A 22,401-nucleotide genomic window follows, 5' to 3' on the forward strand; every position below is an offset into this window, starting at 1 on the left:
CCTTCACCAGCTTTCTTCTCGCTACTGTTTTGAAGAAATAGATTTTTGACTTAACAAAATTCTTTCTAAAGCTTCCTAAAGTCAGAGCACTCCAAAGCCTCCCTTAAAAGAAGAAAAGAATCCAGACTTGTAACAGTGGCCAACAAAGTCCACATGATCTAGTTTTAAACTTCACCTCCCTTCATGGGTAAACTTCATCAAGGAGATAAGTGTAAGACCAACGCATGAAGACTAGGCAACCCCATGCCAACAGATCATTAGCATCACAAAGAAGACAGTAAAGGTCCAGTGCTGCCATACTTTCCTGTGATGGTATCAGTGTGCATATCTTCAGGTGAAGGAGACAGTGTGGCTTGGTAAATGGCTAGCCTACAGCTTTCTTTAGCAGATTTTTCCAGGGATCCTGCAACAAAAGCCAAAATACAAAGAGAGAGTAACTAATAATTTTATAATTATTAAATTACAGAGATGGAGATGACTGTTGGAAAAGTTTAATAATTTTGTGCTTTATTCCATTGAATTAAAAAAGTCTTTATTAAATAGTTACTCTTCATGACCAACTTGACTAGTTGAGAATAGGCTATCTCATTTAATAAGATTATAAACCTTGTTTTCCTAGACACAATAATCATCCCCTATTTTCTTAAATTGCATTGTCAATAATAGGATTCAGTGTTAATTCTATGCGTAAGTCATAAACTTAAGGAAGGCTTCTGGAGACCTGCTAGTCCTTTTCAGTATGTACTATCTACTGTGAAGAATTCCATTTTCTCAAAACCGGACAACTTTGTCTAACAGCAAATGCATAAAGGAACTTTTATGATGATTAGATGATAAAGTTATAACAGACTCTCTGTGTGACCTTGAAAAGTAGATGACGGCTAAGGGAAGGAAGCAACAAAGCATAGAGGGATCATGGTGGAGTCCAAAAAACTAGGGTGTAGCTTATTCTATCAGTGCTTTCTGACCTTTACAAAGATCAAATCTGTGTGCTCAACTATGTTCATAGCAGCTTTGTTTGTCATAGCCAGAACCTGGAAACAACCTAAATTCTCCTCAACCAAAGAATGGATAAGGAAAATGTTGTACATTTATACAATGGAGTCCTATGCAGCAGAAAAAAATAATGACATCTTGAATTTTGCAGGAAAATGGATGGAGCTAAAAAACATTTATTTTGAGTGAGGTAACCCAGACACAGAAAGACAATTATCACATGTACTCACTCATAGGTAGTTTTTAACAATAAAGAAAAGAAAACCAGCCTACAAACCACAATCCCAAAGAACTTAGACAACAATGAGGACACTAAGAGAGACTTACATAGATCTAATCTACATAGGAAGTAGAAAGTAGAAAAAGACATGATCTCCTGAGTAAATTGGGAGCATGGGGACCTCGGGGAAGGATTGAATGGGGAAGAAGAGAGGCAGGGAGGGGAGCAGAGAAAAATGTAGAGATCAATAAATACCAATAAAAAAATCTATCAAGAAAAAAAAGGATCAAATCTGTTCCAAGGTAATCTATCATAGACTCCAAAACACATAATCTATCTTCAACAAAATTAAATACATATATATTTTTAAAAAAATTATTGTATACTAATTATAGAACACTGGGTGTCTTTGTGATATTTGAAATCATGGATTAGTCAGGGTTCTTAAAGACACAGAACTGATAAAATGACTGTACAGTTAGCAGGGAGCTTATTAGGCTGTGTTATAAGATGTGGCCTGAGTACTCCGACAATGACTGTCTCACAACCAGAAGGCTGAGTATCCAGTAGTTATTCAGACCATGAGGCTGATGTCTTTGCAGTCCAAAATATGGCCCTGGAGTCCAGGAGGATTCCTGCAAAATTGCTTGTCTTCAGTCTATGTGGGAATCCTGATGAAGTTAGATTTAATATTGGCCACAATAATGAGATAGACAAAATTCCCAGCATAAGTGAAGGTAAGTAAACAAAAAAGCAAAAGGTTTTTTTTTTTTTTTTTTTTTTTTTTTTTTTTTTTTTTTTTTTTGTCCTTTAATGTGGGCAGCCAACAGAAGGTGTGGCTCAGATTTAGAGTGAATCTTTCTCTTTTAAATTATCTGATTGAGAAATTTTCTTTTTCTTTTTTCTTTCTTTCTTTCTTTCTTCCTTTCTTCCTTCCTTCCTCTCTCTCTCTTTCTTTCTTTTTCTTTTCTCTTTGAGATAGGGTTTTGTAGTAAGGAGCGGCGGGCTGTGTCCTGCCATATAGCTAGCTTTACACCCAAAATAATTACACGGAAACTGTATTCTTTTAAACACTGCCTGGCCCGTTATCTGTAGCCTCTTATTGGCTAATTCCCACATCTTGCTGTAACCCATATTTATTAATATGTGTATTACCACAAGGTGGTGGCTTACCAGAAAGGATCTTAACCTGCGTCCATCTTGGAGAGGAGAGCTATAGCATCTGACCCACTTCCCTTCTTCCCAGCATTCTGTTCTGTCTACTCCACCCACCTATGTTCTGACCTATCAGGCTAAGCAGTTTTCTTTATTAATTAACCAATGAAAGCAACAAATAGATAGAAGACCCACCTACATCATGGTTTCCCAGTAGTTATGAAGCCTGTCCTAGAACTTGCTCTAAGACCAGGAGGGTCAGCTGGGCGGTGGTGGCACACATCTTTAATCCCAGCACTCGGGAAGCAGAAGCAGGCTGATCTGTATGAATTCAAGGCCAGTATTGTCTACAAGAACTAGTTCCAAGACAGGAACCAAAGCTACAGAGAAACCTTGTCTCAAAAAAAAAAAAAAGACAAGGGTGATCTTGAACTCACAGAGTTCACTGCCCCCTGAGTGTTGGGATTAAAAGTGTGTGCCACAGTCACTTGGTGGAGAAGATTTCGAACTTACCCAGGTATGGTGTCACATGCCTTTGATCCCAACACGTGGGAGGCAAAGATAGGTAGATCTCTGTGAACTGGAGGTCATCTTGGTCTATATAGTAAGCTCTAGGACAGCCAGACCTACAAAATAGAAAGCCCCTGTTTCAGAAAGAGAGCAAGTGAGCAAGTGAGAGAAAGAAAGGGAGTGGGGAAGGGAGAGAGAGAGAGAGAGGAGAGAGAGAGAGAGAGAGAGAGAGAGAGAGAGACTGAAGGAGTGCTCAGGAGTTTAGATTTTAGATGAACCAAGATTTGCCACAACAATATGTTTCTTTCAATTTATTAACAAGTCATCAGTGAAAGTGTTCGTGATTAAGCCTGATTGGTCCATAGTAGAGCAACAAAATAGCCATGAGGGCTAAAACAACACTCAGGGTGTACATCCAGGTGATTGTGAAAGTTAATTAAAACAGGCTAACTCTTTTTTTTTTTTTTTTTTTGATTTTTCGAGACAGAGTTTCTCCATGGCTTTTGGTTCCTGTCCTGGAACTAGCTCTTGTAGACCAGGCTGGTCTCAAACTCACAGAGATCCGCCTGCCTCTGCCTCCCGAGTGCTGGGATTAAAGGCGTGCACCACCACTGCCCAGCCTCAGGCTAACTCTTAAACACTCCACCTTAGGGTGGGGCTTTCAGCTCTCTAATATAAAGGAGTCTGAAGAGCAAGATGTGCTTAGTTCAGAGACACTTGGTGGGAGTTACACCGTGGTTGCCTTTGAGAGTCACAACTGCTGTCCAGAGAGTCCAGAAGACACAGCACCCCTGAAGCAAAGGGCAGACTTCCCTGCAAGAGGATCTGGAGGTGAGTTGAAATACTGAGTACATGACTTTATATTTTTTTCCCTGAGTTCAAAGATTCTCAAATAAATGGATTGGTCATAGTTAACAAGGAGATTGCCATTATTTTCAATTTCACTTGAACTACAGAATTTTAATCTATCATGACTTTAAAATTTAAAATTCATGATATTTTTTCCATTTATGTTTCTTGTGAATTTAAATTTTGAATGTATGATGATATCATATTGTTCTGTTTTTACATGGGATCTAAACTTAGTGTACATTATAGAATTCATAAAATGCTATGTGTATGAAACTTTCCACGGTATAAGAAGCTACAGTGTTGTGTCACAATATGTTTTAAAGCTTTTTTATTTTTATATTTATTTATTTATTATTTATTGGTTTTTCAAGGCAGGGTTTCTCTGTAGCTTTGGAGCCTGTCCTGGAACTAGCTCTTGTAGACCAAGCTGGTCTCGAACTCACAGAGATCCGCCTGCCTCTGCCTCCCAAGTGCTGGGATTAAAGGTGTGCACCACTACCGCCCAGCTTAAAGCTTTTTATAAGATAATATTTTATTTATATATTAGGACACATTTATCTACTAACATATATTTAATGGGCTCCTAGTGGTAGGGACTAGCTCACTAATAGCTTTCGTAGCACACGTTTTGTTCTATCCCTAGCACTAAGGAAATAAAATAATAACAATAATTGAAATTACTCAGTTTTACTCAGTGCTGCTTGGGAGCTGCAGACAGGAGGAGCCTGAGAGGAAAAAAAAAAAAAGCTGTCATTGATAATGTTGATTCTGGCTCAATTTAAGAAATTAGAGGTAAGTCTTCTACACAGATCCAGCTAATCTTATAATAAGTTTTCTTTGCAGAGAATTTTTAAATGATGGATGGGTCCATCATTTTTACATTGCACTTAAAAATAATTCTCAGTGTTATTCTTTAGTATTCAGAAGTTTACTCTCAAGAGTTCTCCTTCAAGAGAATCAACTTCTCCCAAGGATGAGCCCTTTTGTTGGTAGCCCATCCCGGAGCGTTCAGCCCTGAAACTATATACATGCAAACACAACAAATGGCTTAGCAGACTGCATGTAATTTGGCTTAGGTGAGATTCAGAGCACATTTGTGAAAAAATAGTGAGAATATTCAGAGGGATCTAGTGAACTACATTCCAGATAAAGGGCAACATTGATGTGAGAACAGCAGCCCTCAGGGCTGTGGCTATGTGTTCAAGCTCTCGGGTCCAGATATTTTAAAGAATATTTATGAGCCAGGCAATACTTTTACTGAGGCTAATGTATTTAGAAAGAATGGCCAAACAAAACTACAAAGGTGGTAATGACATGCCTGTTTGAAACCTTGCATGATGATTCAGCGGAAAGCCCTTACCATTGAGTGCAGAGTCCTTGAAAACTCTATAAAACCATCCTTCATTACAGACTCACGCTCAAACCATGACAAAACCACAGCTGGATGTCTAGGGAGTTCAGCGGCTCATCTCCTGTTTTTTGGCTCATTTGCATGTAAGTGATGGACATTTTGGCTCTGTCCAGAGAGCAGCCACATTTAGGGCACTGGAGTAGGAAAGTTATTTTCTTTCTAGTCATTTAGTCATTTCTTTATTTTGTCTTGTTCTCCCATTCCCACCAGGTGTTTTTTCCTTCCTTCCTTCCTTCCTTCCTTCCTTCCTTCCTTCCCTCTCTCTCTCCCTCCCCCCCTCCTTCCTTCCTATCACCATCTAAGCTTCCTCAGCGTGGTGTTCATTTCATTCACCTGTGTTCTTTGAGGATCTCTATATAGCCCTGGTTACCCTAGAATTTGATATGTACCCCTGAATCTGAATGTACAGAAAACTGTCTCCCTGGTGCTGTGACTAAAGATGCAAAGCACCATGCCCCACTTCCTTCCTTCATTTTTCAGGGAAGTTCTAGTAATATTTGGAAAAGGAGGCTGCAGAGGATGTAACTGAATTATATATAAGACAAATAACTTCTCTTTCAAAAGGAGAAACTCAATTTACATTGCTAACAGTAAAATAGGTGTATAGAAGCAACATGTTACAAGTGATACCTGGTGTTTTTGGTAAATTCCAATAATCAAGTCTAATATTCTTTTATTTCTCCTCATAAATACAGATTCCCCAAACTGTGGATTCAGAAACCACCTACTAAGTTGTGTGTGTGTGTGACTGAGCAGTTTGAGCTCCTGTTGAGGTGTTCACACTACTAAGAAATTAGTGGGCACAGAACTTCAAGTAGTAATGGCATCGCCTGATAATCAACATCTGTGGTCGAAAAGAGATAATCTGAAGTTACTGGAATGCATGAAGAATATTATCCCCTTGGATGACTCCAGAGGATTCAAAAAAACCCTGGAAGACCTTGACTGGAACAAAGTGGCTTTTGGGCAGTTTTCGGGAGAAATGTGCAGACAGAAATGGACGAAGATCTCCCATTGTCTGAGGAAGTCCCGCACACTGTCAGAGTTACTGCTGGAAGCCTCCGAACATGTCAAACAATCTCGCAGAAGTAAGGCAATCGAGAAACATCCCGACTTCCCCAAAAGACCCCTGACTGCCTATCTGCGCTTCTACAAGGAGCATCTGGAGAAATACTCTCAGATGTATCCCAAGTACAACAACCGACAGCTGACCAAAATCCTGGCTGAGAAATACAAGCAGCTGCCACAGGAGATCAAGGACAGATATATTCAGGAGTTCCAGAAGGAGAAACAAGAATTTCCGGAAAAACTGGCTAAATTCAAGGAAACTCACCCTGGTATAGAGCATTATAAGAAATATAGAGTGCCCAAGAGCCACCAAACTAAAGTCCCTAAGAAATCACAAGGAGATATGAAAAACCTAAAGTCTCCTCTAGAAACAGAATTTCCCAAAACATTTTCTACAGTGATAAAATTTCAGGGAGAACCCAAGAAACCCCCTATAAATGCATATCACAAATTTCACCAAGATTCATGGTCAAGTACGGAGCTGCAGCATCTACCCTTAAGGGAACGTTGGGTTGAGATTAGCAGACGGTGGCATCAAGTCCCAGGGAGCCTGAGAGAGCATTATAACTGTCAGGTCGAAGAGTTACAGAAACAGTACTGGGTGGAGATGGACCTCTGGCTCAAGGGATTGTCTCCCGAGGAAGCCACCGCATATCGAGAGGCAAAAGCCACTTGTGGTAAGAGAAAGAACTTGGCCATGTCTGGAGGCAGAAGCCCCAAATTTGGACAAACAGAGCAGCAGTCCACCTCAGCCACGGAGGAGCTCCAATCCAGTTCTGGAGAAATGCAAGGGCTGCTGCTTCCTGAAACAGATTCCTCAGAGACTATTCAGGGCTATGATGGTGGCTCCCAGGCAGGCGGGCAGAATATGATGGAAAATGGCAAAGAGGAAGACCCCATCGGCTCCTCAGACTCTTCTAGCTGCTCCTCGGACTCTTCTAGCTGCTCCTCGGACTCTTCTAGCTGCTCCTCGGATTCCTCTAGCAGCTCCTTGGACTCCGCTAGCAGTGAAGATGAAGATGAAGATGACGGGCACGTTCCTTAGTGGACTTCTCAGATTTAGACTTCATTTTAGTCACTTTCCTACCCTAAATCATACTTTAAAAGCCAGGGCATCCCGGACAGAGAGGGACTGGTCTTCTCTGTGCTTTGGTACTTCCTTACTTCTTTTTTTAAATCCTGCATCCTTCCTTTACTTACTAAATACAAACTAAATACAAAGGAATACAGTTTGGGGAGAAGGGAGTTTGCCACAGTATTGTCTTCATCAGGTTCATAGGTTTAGAAAGATCCTGAGACAGCACACAAAAGTTATTTACATTTTATTCAAACAAAGAACAGCCAGTTTTACAAAGTTAGGCACCGTGTAGACAAGTGGTATCAGTTAATTCTAGGAAGGGCTTTTTAGTCCTTGCTGTTTCAAACAGCGAATCTCACGTTTGATATTCAGGATAAGTAGACACATGAACAGATAGATACAGATAAATATTCTATTCTCTTATATGACCTTATTTGATGTCTTTAATACACTCATCAGCACCACACAACTGATTATTTTCTTAGTGGCATTTTAAATATATTTAATGTTACTTTTTTATCATTTTGCTTCTGAATAGTCTAAGCTGTTTTTATAAATATTAGCTTTATAGTATTTGTTTAAAACCTTTGAGATCTTAATATTTGTACATAAAATTCATTTTATTTATTTTAGCTCCCACATAGATTGTAAAACTTTTACATATTAATAAAGTACTAGGATTTTTTTATAAATATTTACAGCATATAATGTTTAAATCCAGTTAAATAAATGTATCAATTCAAATATTTATCATTTACTTAAGGTGAAATTTGCCAAAATATTTTTTTTTAATTTACAGTGTATTGTCATTATTATCTTAATGAATCATTGTTTATGTGGTCTCCCAAAAAATTATTTGGGCGCATATTTTGCAACATTTACAATTTTGTACCCCTCTCTGATTTGCTTATGCTTCTAAACATGTTGTGATAAATTTGTGTCTTTTTAAAAATTTTCAGCTGAAACTTACAAGATTTGCTGCTGTGTAACTGTGTTGATATATGAATTTGAATTAAGTTGTAACATGTTGCCAGAAGTGAATATCTACATATACAATTAAACAATTTTAATGAATGATGTTTATTAATTTTGTCCTATCTTTAATCATGTAGTGATGGTATTTTCTATAGTGTAATCCTCAGACTTCTCTAGACCTGCACGGAGAGTACTGTTACTACTTTTACTTTTGGGCCACAAAAGTGGTCTATTTAGTCATCACCTTTTATTTTGATTGATCTTGCATCCCCAATCTGGGAAATTAAAAGTCCTGAAATCCAAAGTGGAGAGATGAAAAGTATATGGGGTCCATTCAACCATTTATAGCATATTCCTATAAAATATGGAGACAAGATTTTGTTGTCTCAAATGGAAGTTACTGTCTCTTAATAGAATTAAGGTGCCTATAGTCCTAAGATTGGAAAAGCATGAAAATGGTTTAGAGTTTTGTAGATTTGGTTTAGGATATCCAAATTTATAGGAATGGCCACCGATCATGCACAACTCAAATGCATGGTATTCTCACCCTCAGTCCCCAGCAAGGCCTGGAAAGCAAATATGAGCATCCCCAGCTCCTTTGGAGCAGGCATTTGAGGAGGACACAATGACACAAGATATTCCATGCCTCAGCTCTAGCTAGAAGCAGGGCTGTTGAGAATCTTTCCTCCAGGCAGGCTTCATACTGTAAGGATCCATGCAAGAACATTGCCTGCCATGTGTAGTCCAGTAAGGACAAGCTAAGAGGAGAAGCTAAAAGTTTCAGCAGCTTCAAGCTGAAAGGATTTGACTGGTGTTCTACAACTGCCTACAGCCTCCTTTGGCTACAGGAGGCTGCTTGTCATTTGCTCCAAGAATGAGCCCTGAAGTTAAGCATAGGTAACGTTGTCATCTATTGTTACCATCAGGGAATCTGGGTTTGGTTCATTTTCTCTGTCAGTTAAAGAATTAAAAGGCTTGGGTAAAACATGTTCCTGAGAGATGGCAGCAAAAGAATCTCAAATACAGGACACAATGTCAGTCATTAGAGAAAGGCTTCTTTTAGAGAGAGGGGGACATATACAGACAGAAAGACCTTCTAGAAAGCAGGGGAAAACCTCTGAAGCTTAAAACTTCTGGCTCTGGCAGGGCTGGGTTTTTCATCCCCTAAACAACAGGATGGCTGATTGGCCCACAGCAGTGGTGTAAACATACCCTGCTTTGGCCTTGAACTTCACTGGTTGGTCCGTAAATGATGTGTGTGTATGTGTGTATGTGTGTGTGGGGGGGGGGAGGTTACAGGAAGCAGAAAAGTCCACCAGGATTGTTTCAAGGTGCTGATTTTTTGTCTGAGGAGGAGCAAGCTAGGTTTCTTGGAAGCTTGCCATCTTTACTACCTAGTCATGGTCCCTCTTTCTATATGCTTGCCTCTCAGGGAACCTAACTATAGGACTTCACTACTGTAACCTAGCTGGAGAGCAGTCAAAGACATGAGACTTTCAGTTTAGTAAGAGATGGCATGTCCTTGGTGATCACTTTACCCTCCTTAGGACTTAAATATTATTTTCTAATCATAGGAATATGCCTGATGAGCAAATTCCTAACATTGTGTCTGTCATGAAGTGTGGAAATTGGAGCCATGCATTCTGCGGCTGACCCATGTTAGTCCTCTTTAAAAGGTCCCAAAAGCAGTCTACAAATTCAGTGAAATCCCCATCAAAATCCCAACACAATTCTTCACAGACCTTGAAAGAATATTAGTCAACTTCATATGGGAAAACAAAAAACCCAGGATAACAAAAACAATCCTCTGTAATAAAGGAACTTCTGGAGGCATCACCATCGCTGACATCAAGCTCTATTATAGAGCTACAGTAATAAAAACAGCTTGGTTCTGGCAAAAAAACTAGACTGGTTGACCAATGGAATTGAATAGAAGTCTAGATATTAATCCACACACCTATGAACACCTGATTTTTGACAAAGAAGCTAAAATTATACAATAGAAAAAAAGAAAGTATCTTCAACAAATGGTGCTAGCATAACTGGATGTCAACATGCAGAAGAATGAAAATAGATCCATGTCTATCACCATGCACAAAACTTAAGTCCAAAGCAACTAAAGACCTCAGTATAAGTCCAACCACACTGAACCTGATAGAAGAGAAAGTGGGAAGTAGCCTTCAATGCATGGGCACAGGAGACCCCTTCCAAAATATAACACCAATAGCAAAGACTCTAGGAACAACAATAAATAAATGGGACCTCCTGAAACTTAGAGGCTTGTGTAAAGCAAAGGACACAGTCAATAAGACAAAAGGGCAGCCTACTGAATGGGAAAAGTTCTTCACTAACTCCACATCAGAGGACTGATTTACAAAATATATAAAGAACTCAAGAAATTAGACATCAAAATTTCAAATACTCCATTAAAAATGGGGTACAGAACTAAACAGAATTCTCATGAGAAGAATTTCAAATGGTATAAAGACAAGAAAATGTTCAACATCCTTAGACATCAGGGAAATGCAAATCAAAATAATGTTGAGATACCATCTTACACCAGTCAGAATGGCTAAGATCAAAACATCAATGACAGCTTACGCTGGAGAGGAAGTAGAGCAGAAGAACACCAATCCATTGCTGGTGGAAATGGAAACTTGTACAACCTCGTTGGAAATCAGTATGGCAGTTTCTTAGAAAACTGGGAATCAACCTACCTCAGAACCCAGCAATACCACTATTAGGCATATACATAAAGGATGCTCAATCATACTAAAAGGGCATTTGTTCAACTATGTCCATAGCAGCATTATTTGTAATAGTTGGTACCTGGAAACAACCTAGATGCCCCCTAACTGAAGAATAGATAAGAAAAATGTGCTACATTTACACAATGGAGTACTACTCAGTGGTAGAAAACAATGACACTTTGAAATTTGTACACAAATGAATAGAACTAGAAAACATCCTGAGTGAGGTAACCCAGACCCAGACAGATGACCATGGTATGTACTCACTCGTAAGTGGATACTAGATGTAAAGCAAAGGATAACGAGCCTATAGTCCATGACCCTAGAGAACCTAAGTAACAAGGTGAACCCTAAGAAAGACCTCCTGACAAAATTGGGAGCATGGGTGTGGGGGAGAAGGGAAGGTGGATGGGGAAGAGGAGAGGAGAATAGGAAGGGGGAGGAGAACTTGAGGAAACAGGACAGTAGAGATGGAGGAGGGACAGAGATGGAGAGAGCAAGGAAAGAGATATTTTGATTGAGGGAGCCATTATGGGGCTAACAAGAAACCGGGCACTAGAGAGAGTCCCAGGAATCCAAAGGATGATCCCAGCTAAGACCCTAGGCAATAGTGAAGAGGGTGCCCAAACTGTCCTTACCCTGTGGTCAGATTGATGTCACCATTCATGTTACCATAGAACCTTCATCCAGTAACTGATGGAAATAGAGGCAGAGTCCCACACTGGACTGAGTTCCCCAACTTCAGTTCAAGAGTGGGATGAGCGAGAATATGAGCAAAGAGGTCAAGACCGTGATGGGGACACCCACTGAGACAATTTACCTGAGCTAATGGAGCTCACTAACTCCAGCGGGACATAGAAGGAAACAGCATAGGACCAAATTGGACCCTCTGAATGTTGTTGACAGCTGTATGGCTGGAGCAGACTGTGGGGCCACTGGCAGAGGCACCAGAATTTTTCCTGCTGTGTGTACTGGCTTTTTGGGAACCCATTTTTTTTTCTTTTGGATGGATACTTTGCTCAGCCTAGATATAGTAGGGAGGGCCTTTGCTCCCCAAAGCAACGTGCCTTATACTGTCTGAGGAGTGGATGGGGGTGCCGTGGGAGGAAGATGGAGGGAATGGGAAGAGGGCAGAGAGTGGGAACTGGGATAGTTGTGTAAAATGAAAAAAAGATAGTTTGTTTTCTTTCTTTCTTTCTTTCTTTCTTTCTTTCTTTTTTTTAAAGAAAAGTGAAAAAACAAAACCAAAAAGGTTGGTCTTTATAGTCATGTGGTAGATGAAAATGTATGTCCTGCCTTTGGCAGGACTGAATGGGAAGGGGCAGGGGATAAAGGAAAACTAATGGCTTCATGACCACAACCCCTGCCTCCATTTCCCTTCTGGTATGGCACCTAGATGTCTGTATTTTCAAAAGATTTTATTTATTTATTTATTTATTTGTTTGTTTACAACCGGAACACCATTTCCCCTCCCTCCTCTCCTCCCAGTCCCTTCATTTCACTCCCCTCTCCCCATCCAGTCCTTCCTTGTTTCTATTCAGAAAATTTTCTATTATAGTTAGATATTGGTGCCTAGCCCAAAAGTCATCAGAGAGGCTTCATCTAAAAACTGGTGGGAACTGATGCAGAGACCCTCACTCAAACAATAGGCCAAACATGGGGAATCCTGCTGAATTTTTTTTTTTCTGTAACTGTCTTCTTTCACAGGTTTTAAAAATCGTTTGCTTTAAACCATCAGCTCCTTATCACTGCAAATTATAGGCATGGGCTGGGAAAATGGATTACTTAGTCCATGTCTGTTGCTGTGAAAAGACACTGTAACCAAAGCAACTTACAGAAGGAACCATTAATTGGAGGTTTGTTTACAGCTTCAGACAGTGAGTCCATTATCATCATGGCAGGGAGCATAACAGCAGACAGGCATGGTGATGGAGAAGTAGCTAAGAGCTTTACCTTTTCATGTATAAGCAGCAGTCTAAGAAAGAGACTCTGAGCCTAGTGTGGCTTCTGAAACCTCCCAGTGATACACCTACTCCAACATGGCCACACCGCCTAATCCTTCCCCAATTGTTCTACTCCCTGATGAGTAAGCATTCAAATATATGAGCCTATGGGGGCCATTCTCATTCAAACCACCAGAGTCAGAATATCCTTTCTCTGCAAAAAAGAAAACCCAAGACTGATCCCCAGAAACCCCATTTAAAAATTTAGGTGCTGTGATCTGAGTTCTAAAGATGCAGAGACTGGAGATTCAGTGGTGTTCACTGGCTAGCTAATCAACCTGTCCCAACTGTTGAGCTCCAGACATATGAGAGGCCTTGTCTCAAAGGAAGTGAAACACATCATTAGGATGGCAGAGATGTGCACATACACATATATGACCATACACGTGTGCATGACATAGATGTGCACATACACATATATGAGTATACACATGTGGATGACATAGATGTGCGCATAAACATATATAACCACACACATGTGGATGACATAGATGTGCACATACACATATATAACCATACACGAAGCTGGGAATGAGGTTCAGAGTGTTTTCTTGACATTCATGATGACCTGGGTTCCTCCCCTAGCACCACATGAAGTGAGATGTAATTGAGGTGCCAATGGAAGGGTCAAAAATTCAAGGTCATCTTCAGGTATTTTAGAGACTAGATTAAGCTACAAGAGACAATGTCTCAAGAAACAAACAAACATCAAAAGACAAATTTAATCCAGACACTTAGTCTCATTAAGGAAGGAAGATGATCTATAAAACACAGCCTCAAGACCGGGTGTTTGGTGGCACACGCCTTTAATCCCAGCACTCAGGAGGGAGAGGCAGGTGGATCTTTGTGAGTTCAAGGCCAGCCTGGTGTACAATGTGAAAAGGTGGACAGCTCTACTAACTTCCTCACATCTTGCAAAGGGCCATAGACCACAGCCATAGAAGAAGTCTGGATATCCTGAAATCACCAGTCAAGGGGACTAAATGCTGGGAGCAGATCCTCTGTGCCTCAGTCAAATGCAAATCAAGTGTCTCAGGCCTTTATTGGCTTTCAATGACTCTGGTGTAAAGCAAAGCAGAAAAGGGCTGAGTTCTGGAGCCCAGAACAATCATTAAATGAAAGACATCCACTCATTTCCCCACCCGTGACAATGGGATTCATGTTGCATGATACCCTATGAATCCACAACTTCTTCAGGTCCACAAGAGTCACATTCAGGTCGTGTCTTATAGGCCTTTCCAATTAACGCTCTACGTGTTTACTTCTACATGGAGGAACACATTTTCCACTATCCTCACACAGAATTGTATCTCTTATTCTTTATTTTTGTTTTCAGCCTAAATCTCCACACTGGTGACATTGAAAGCATTCAACAGCAAGCCCATTTTCTGTTGTTTATTAATACAGAAGAAAGGTTCCAGTCTTGCATGCCGTTGTAATCTACATTTTTAAAATTTTTACTTTCTATTTCAATTAATTGTAAATACACAGATTTCATTATGGCATCTCTTTCTTTTCTCTTTTTCACTTTTTCTAATCAAAACTATTTTTCAAACAATATATTCTGAACAGCTTTCCCTCACTCAATTCCCCCCAGATCTTCCCAACTTTCCCACTCACCTATCCAAGTCTATAACCTTTATTTCTCTTTCTCTTTAGAAGACAAACAAACAAATAAACAAAACCATAACAATAACAACAAAACCACAAGAAATTTACACACACACACACACACACACACACACACACACACAAATCCATTAAAACACAAAATTGGAAACTGGAATATACAAGGAAGGAAGACAAAAATACCCCCCAAAAAGCAATATGAGACCAAAATTAAACAAAACTAAAAACCCTACAAAAGTACCATTGAGTTAACAGTACCTTTGAGTTCTTTTTGTGTTTGGCCATCTTTTACTAGGCATGGATGCTATGCTTAAGTGTGGTTAATATACCCAGTGAGACTCCACTGGAGAAGACTATTTTTTTTTCCCTTTTAAGCAGATGTTAGTTGGAGGTAACTTCTTGGTTAGGAGTGGCAGTCCACGTTCAGTTGCCTTCTTAGTACTAGAATCCCATGTGAACATTTGCAGATGCTGGCCCAGTCTCTGGGAGTTCAAATGTGCAGCAGTCCTTTTGTGGCCAGAAGACTCATTTCCTTGAAGTTATCCGTTTCCTTCTGACTCTACAATCTTTCCACCTCCTCTACTGCACGGCTATGTAGTACCCTTCTCTGTCTCTTCTGGTCAGTTTGTTTGAAGTCTGTTTTGTCAGATATTACCATGCTACATCTGCTTGACCCTGGGTGCATTTGCTTAGAATACCTTTTTCTATTCTTTAACCCTGAGATGATCTCTGTCCTTGGACACAGCAGAAAGATGGATCCTGTTTTCTAATTGCATCAGTTAGCCTGTGTCTTTTTCTTGTGGGATTGAGACAACTAATTGTCTACTACTATTAATTATCCACTACTACTCAGAGATTTATCAATGAGTGGTGTTTATTGATTCCTGTTATTTTATTGTGACAGTGGGGTGATTTTTCCCAATTTTGGTTTACTGGTCTGAGATTATTTATTTCTTGTGTTTTTTTGGGGGGGTATAATTAACTCTTTAGAGTGAAGTTTTCCTTCTAGAATTTTTTATAGAGCTGGATTTATAGATAATGTTTAAATTTTGATTTATCATGAAATGTTTTTCTTTCTCATCTATTGTGATTGATAATTTTGCAGGGTATAGTAGTTTGTTCATTTGTTTGTTTTTAAAGAGATTGTAGTGATCAAAATATGCTTTAAATGTTTATATTTTATATACTTTCATGTACATGTAAAATAACAGTATACTGCAGATAAAACAGAACTGAATAAAACTTTAGTATAAAAATGTAAAGTCAGCCTGGGCAGTAGTAGCACATGCCTTTAATCCCAGGACTGAAGGAAGAGGCAGGCAGACCTCTGTGAGTTTGAAGTAATTCTTGTTATGTAAAAAAGAGTGTTTCTATGGCACCAAGTTGCAAGTAATTTTGATTAGCTGCACAATTCTGTCATTCTTTGGTTCTAGTTAGGTAAAGGGGAAACCCAACATACATAAAATCATACAAAAAAAAACATACAAGAAATACCCAATGGGAACCACGTAAGGAAAGTGAAAACCACTCCACAAGACCCATTTAGAAAGTGTAGCTGCTTGCTTGCCCAGCCTTATAAAATGTCTAAAATTTAGAATAGTTAAGATTTATTAGTGTGCATACTTCAGCAGTGTAAAGCTGTGATCCTTTTGATTTTGACTTTCTAGCTACTAGTTGATTTTGCAGTTTATGTGGCAATAAGCTACCTGAGAAATGCAGATTGCTGTCTAGTTGGGGTTTCTATTACTGTGAAGAGACACCACGATCCCGGCAACTCTTATAAGAGAAAAAGACATTTAATTGGAGCTAGCTTACAGGTTCAAAGGTTTAGTCCATTGTTGCCATGGTGGGCAGCATAGCAGCATGCAGGCAGGCATGGTGCTGGAGAGGGAGCTGAGAGTTCCCATACAGATCAGTAGGCTGCAGGAAGAGAAATTGATCTAGAACTGATTTGAGCTGATGAAACCTCAAAGCCCACCCGACAGTGACACACTACTCCAGCAATGCTACACTCCTAAAGAGTGCCACTCCACAGGAGTCAGTGGGGGGGCATGTTCACTCAACCACCACAATTGTTCAATCAAATGACAAAGACACTCTTCATTTGGAGGCTTTAGGTGACAAGGAATTCCCCAGTTTCACAGGAGGTGAAAATCAAGCAGGCAAACACCTATGCCTTAAATTGTAGACGTGAATAGAACCTGCCCCAGTCTTTTCTCATTTGTTGTTATATCCTTTGTATACTGCTATTAGCAATTAATTTAGTTTATTTTTTGAGACAGGGTTCTCTGTGTGGCCCCAGGTGTCCTGAAACCCACTCTGTAGACCAGGCTGGTCTCAGAGATAAACCTGTCTTTGCTTCCAAATTGCTGGGAGTAAAGGTGTTTGCCACCACTGTTTAACTCAGCCTTCCTTTCTTCCTTCCTTCCTTCCTTCCTTCCTTCCTTCCTTCCTTCCTTCCTTTTTCATTTTTTTGGAACAGGGTTTCTCTGTGTACCAGTCTTAGCAGTCCTGGAACTAGCTCTTGTAGACCAGGTTGGCCTCGACCTCACAGAGATCCACCTGCCTCTGCCTCCCGAGTGCTGGGATTAAAGGCGTGTGCCACCACCCCTGGCAGCAATTAATTTTTGAAAGTGGAATTAAATAGATAATCTCTTTCTGTGGGCTTCACTTTCCTACTGAAAGCAGGGACTATAGAGAGCTAGTGAAAAATGCAAATCTTGGACCTGCTGAAGGAAAGCAGGCATTTGAACAAGATTTTCAGTTATCCTGGTGCACAGCAGAGGTGGAAAATCCTGGCCCTCCCAGGGAGGGAAGGTATCACGATTAGTCTTCTAGGAGTCAGCAAAACAACGAGCACCTGTTAGAGCCTAAAGACCATGTCTGTTCACTGTTTCCATGATGCAGTGGTGAGTATCCTGGCAAAAGTCAATCCAGATGCTATGAGTTCCAGATAACTGTAGACCCAAGTTGCCTTAAATGTTCAGGTGGAGATTCCGGCTCACCCCTGCCTTGTCAGGGAATCCCCATTTCCTGCCCCAACCCTGCGTGATCAGAGTCTCCAAACAAAGGAAAGGTGCCCAAAAGCCCATTCTTGCATTGTTGGCAAATACTGAAGCTTCCTGCCTTGAAATTGGCAGCCACCTAAGTTCCCACCTTAGTGCTCAATTTTTGACGATATTTGAGTTCAAGCCCACCTTGTGGTGAACACAAAATCACTCCTTGCCTTCAGCCTATTAAAATCTCCCTGTTTTAGTTCAGGGTCACTTCTCTGGCCTTGATCTCTGGAACCAGAGAACCCACTTGTGAGTTGGTTTGCTCAATAAGTCTTTTGCTAAACTTTTTCAATTTATCTTGATCTGGCTTACTGTGTTGGCGCAGGAACGTATCATTGTGTGGAGGTGCAGAAAACCTATTCTTAAATATTAGCCGAAAAGCACACTTCTGAATAGAAACACAAAATAAATAAAGAGAAAATCAAATTTAGCATCTGGATCCAAGATGAAATTTGGAGCCAGGAGAACTAGAGCAGCTTGGGGCACTTGGCACAGGAGGCCTGCAGGATGAGCAGGGAGATCCATGTGTGCAAAGGGCAGCCACTGAGAACAGGATGAGAAACTGACCGAAGGGCCAGCTTAGAAGAGACTTTGTCACTGCAGATGACAGCCCTCAAATTTGTTAAGAAGCATACACATTTTTTTTTTTAAAAAAGGAGACAAAATGATTAGGAGCAATAGGATGAATTACCCTCCTTCAGAACTGAAGATAGCTAACTACATAGTTATCAAGACAATCATGATTAGCTCACAAGACATTTACATACAGGTCAGACTTTCTATACACCAGCAATCAAACATTTAAAAAATAAGGGAATATTTAATATTTTCAAGATAAATAAATATAAAATGCTCAGAGATTTAAAAATTATCACATATCGCATACATAGTTAATTAACTAAAAGGAGACGTATGCTGGGGCTTGATTGTAAGATTTACTGTATTGATTCTCAGATTATTTTGAAAATTAATCAGTTCCAGTAAAAAGAACAAAGGCCTTTTGACAAGTCAATGATATTATATTTTTCCTAGAAAATAAAAACACAAAAAAAGAAATACAAAGAGAGGGAGAGAGAAAAGGAAAAGACAGAAAGGAAGAAAGAAAATCTAGCAGAAAGGTAGATCATCCTATATGCATTAATATGTTTATGGTAAGTTAGTGTATTGATACAATGCCATATATAATACATAACAGTGTGTGTTCATATGTTATATCAACAGCACATTAATGTATTTGTTGGCATAAGCTAGTTGACACAATATTGCACAATGCCATAAACAGATCTAGAGCAGAAGTAGCCAAATGATGTGTGCATGACCCACTACAAATGTATAAATAAGAAGGTGCAGTCTGGAATCAAAATACCTAAGGACCCAGAAATACCACTCTTGGGCATATACCAAAGGATGCTCAATCATACTAAAATGGCATTTGTTCAACTATGTTTATAGCAGCATTATTTGTAATAGTTGGAACCTAGAAACAACCTAGATGCTCCTCAACTGAAGAATCAACAAAGAAAATGGTACATTTACACAATGAAGTACTGCTCCGTGGAAAAACAACAGCAACAACAACAAACAAAAAAAAAGACATCTTGAAATTTGCATGCAAATGGATGGAACTAGAAAAAAACCATCCTGAGTGAGGTAACCCAGACCAAGAAAGATGAACTGTTGGACTCTAACGTCCAAACACCAAGGAGAAGTCGCCCCCAGAGACCACCTCTCACACCACAGCCGATACAAAAGCATGAGGATTTTATTAATTCTGTCATGACAGAGACCCTCAGCATTTGGGAAGCCAAGAGACCTCGAATAGCTGGAACAGGCTACTTTTAAAGAAGAAGGCAACAGTAGCAAGGGGGTTGTGATTGGCTTATTCAAAAGGGCTATTGCCAATAATTGGCTGGAGAGCTTTTGCCAGATCAGATGAGGTAAGAGGTCATTTTGACCCTTGGTTCTTCCTCAGAGCAATGTGCCTTGCCCTCTCTGGGGAGTGGAGGGGGGATGGGGAAGGGGAAATGGTGGAGGGAATGGGACGAGGGGAGGGAGTTGTATGTAAACTGAAAAAGGATAGTTTACTTTTTAAAAATATATATTAAAAAGTGAGGGGGAAAAAGGTACAGTCTGAGATGGAAGAGAGATAGACCCAGTAGGTAGTGAACACCCTGGCATGTGTTCACAGGTTTATAGTGATCATATCAAAGATTTCAGGAACAGAGAAGTTCCAAGTTCCCTAATAAATGCTGAATTCCTGCCTACTAGCTTTCCTGGCCCTATGCTTATACCAGCAGGATAACAAACTAGATGAAAATAATGTAGAATTAAAAATATATAGTAGAGCCGGGCGGTGGTGACACACACCTTTAATCCCAGCACTCGGGAGGGAGAGGCTGGCGGATCTCTGTGAGTTCGAGGCCAACCTGGTCTACAAGAGCTAGTTCCAGGACAGGTTCCAAAGCCATAGATAAACCCTGTCTCAGAAAAAAAAAAAAAGAAAAGAAAATATATAGTAAACAAAAAAAAAAGCAGTGGGTAAACTTAATGTATTTGGTTAAAAGGAATGGGGGTTGGAGAGACAGCAACTGTTTAAGAGTACTTGTTGCTTTTGCAGAGGATCAGGCTGTGATTCCCAGCATCCACACGGTAATGAACAACCATCTGTAACTCCAGTTTCAAAAGATCCAGTGCCCGTTTCTAGCCTCCACAGGCACGACACACATGGAGTGCACAGCACAATAAAACAAATAAATAAATTTAAAATCTTTTGAAAGAGAAGAAATGGTGTGAAAATTCTGTGTATGCTACAAACACCAGATAAAAGAGACAGAATGAAGAGTCTATAGTAATAAAAATCACAACCAAAGCAGACAAAGGAGCAAATATAAAGAAAATGCAAGAAGCCCAAGTGATATGTGAAATAGAAAATTGATGGAACTGTATCTGTGAGTAGGTTGAAAAAGGAGGGGATAATATAAAAAGAGAATAAAGAAAACAAAAAAGACTCATAACCATACTTTGGGGACTATAATGATATTTTAGCAGCAAGAAGTAGCTTAATATCAACATTAAGTTAATGACACAGAGGAGGGAATTGACTCAATAAATAGGACAGCCAATGGATTAAAGCAATTGTGGAGGGACAGAAGACATCAGAGACTCAACCTAAAGCTTAGGCTCTGATACGAAAGAGTCCCCAAAGTGGCAAAGAAAAACAATCAATGATATTTGTGTGTTGGGACCATTTGGAGTCCTGGCCTCCAGCTGGTCCCCCCTGCTAGTGACCTTTACTTGGCCTTCTGATGTGTGCTACCAAAAGCTGTGTCCAGCTCTGCTTCCGGAGCATGTGTTGCCTTATCCTTATTTGAGGATCAGGAGATGAGGTTTTCACCTTCTGGCCCACTTGACTATGTTGGGTATATAAGCCTCCGTGGTGCTATTCAATAAAAAGCTTCTTTACCAGTGACTAGAGGTGTGTGTCTTTGTGTGTTTCAATCTCTAGCCCCTTTCCTGAGGCTCATGAATGGTGCTGTAGTGCAGGCGCTGCGATACAGGAGTAGTGCCTTATTGTCATGTTGACAGGCGGCCACTACACCTGTGCTGGCATTCTTGGCTGTGAACTTTACTATACCTGGAGTGAAATGCAATCCAGAAATGGAGGGAACACCTTTGATCTGGATCTTGAGGCTAGAGGACACAAACTTTTCATCTACATTTTGATGATGGAAGACACAGTTTTTTGATTTTTTGTTTTTGGTTTTTCGAGACAGGGTTTCGCTGTAGTTTTAGAGCCTGTCCTGGAACTCACTCTGTAGATCAGGCTGGCCTCGATTTCACGGAGATTCGCCTGATTCTGCCTCTGGAGTGCTAGGATTAAAGGCATGTGCCACCACCGCCCGGCTAAGACAACAGTTTTTCATCCAGATCTTTCTTGTTTTGTTTTGGTTTTTGAGACAGGGTTTCTTTGTGTAGATTTGGAGCCTGCCCTGAAACTTGCTCTGTAGTCCCGGCTGACCTCGAACTCACAGAGATCCTACTGCCTCTGCCTCCTGAGAGCTGGGATTAAAGGCACGTGTCACCACTCCTTATCTTGATCCAGATCTAAAGGCCAGAAGACACACTCCTTTAATCCAGATCTGGGCCACACCTTCTTCTGGAAGCCTATATATGAACGATGGACGAAGAAAGGTTCAGTCTTTGCTCGCTTGCCCTCACCTTCTCGGGACAACCATTCCTTCACTGGAGTCTGCTTCTTCAGGATTCCAGCATACACAGAAGACCAGCCGAGATAGCCAGCCTTGGTGGGACTGAGCAGCCACTGGGCTCTTGAACTTCCATTCATAGCCATCCATTGTGGGACTACTGCCTGTAAGTCATAACCTTAAACTCCTCTATATATTCATTTTATATGGCTGTGACTCTGGAGAAGCCTGACTAATCAGGGTTAGTGTTAGGGTTGGGGTTATCCAGTGTCTAGTTCTTCAATTAAGCTGGCTATGGCTACAGGAAGGGTTTTACAACTGTCAGGGAGGAAAATTATCCCAGCATTCAACATCTTGACTATTATAAGAAAAATACTACATTAAGAGAGGGTCTTACAATAAAGTATTTTCACTACTGTGAACAGTGATTTTGGTTCTTAGTACTGTTCAATTTAGTACTGTTTAACTTAGTACTGTTTAACTCAGAACACAA

The 22,401-nt window shown here is 40.2% G+C and overlaps 1 protein-coding gene across 1 annotated transcript; it reads left to right on the forward strand.

Annotated features, from left to right (window-relative positions):
- The first annotated feature begins 5,964 nt into the window (after positions 1-5,964).
- Positions 5,965-7,257, forward strand: Ubtfl1 (upstream binding transcription factor like 1). The gene has a single exon (XM_041656773.1). The coding sequence runs from the start codon at positions 5,965-5,967 to the stop codon at positions 7,255-7,257; it is 1,293 nt and encodes a 430-aa protein (XP_041512707.1).
- The last annotated feature ends 15,144 nt before the right edge of the window (positions 7,258-22,401 follow it).

Source organism: Microtus oregoni, unplaced genomic scaffold, assembly GCF_018167655.1.
Source record: "Microtus oregoni isolate MIOR12 unplaced genomic scaffold, Mior012 000008F_ref0000371, whole genome shotgun sequence".
Classification (NCBI taxonomy): Eukaryota; Metazoa; Chordata; class Mammalia; order Rodentia; family Cricetidae; genus Microtus; species Microtus oregoni.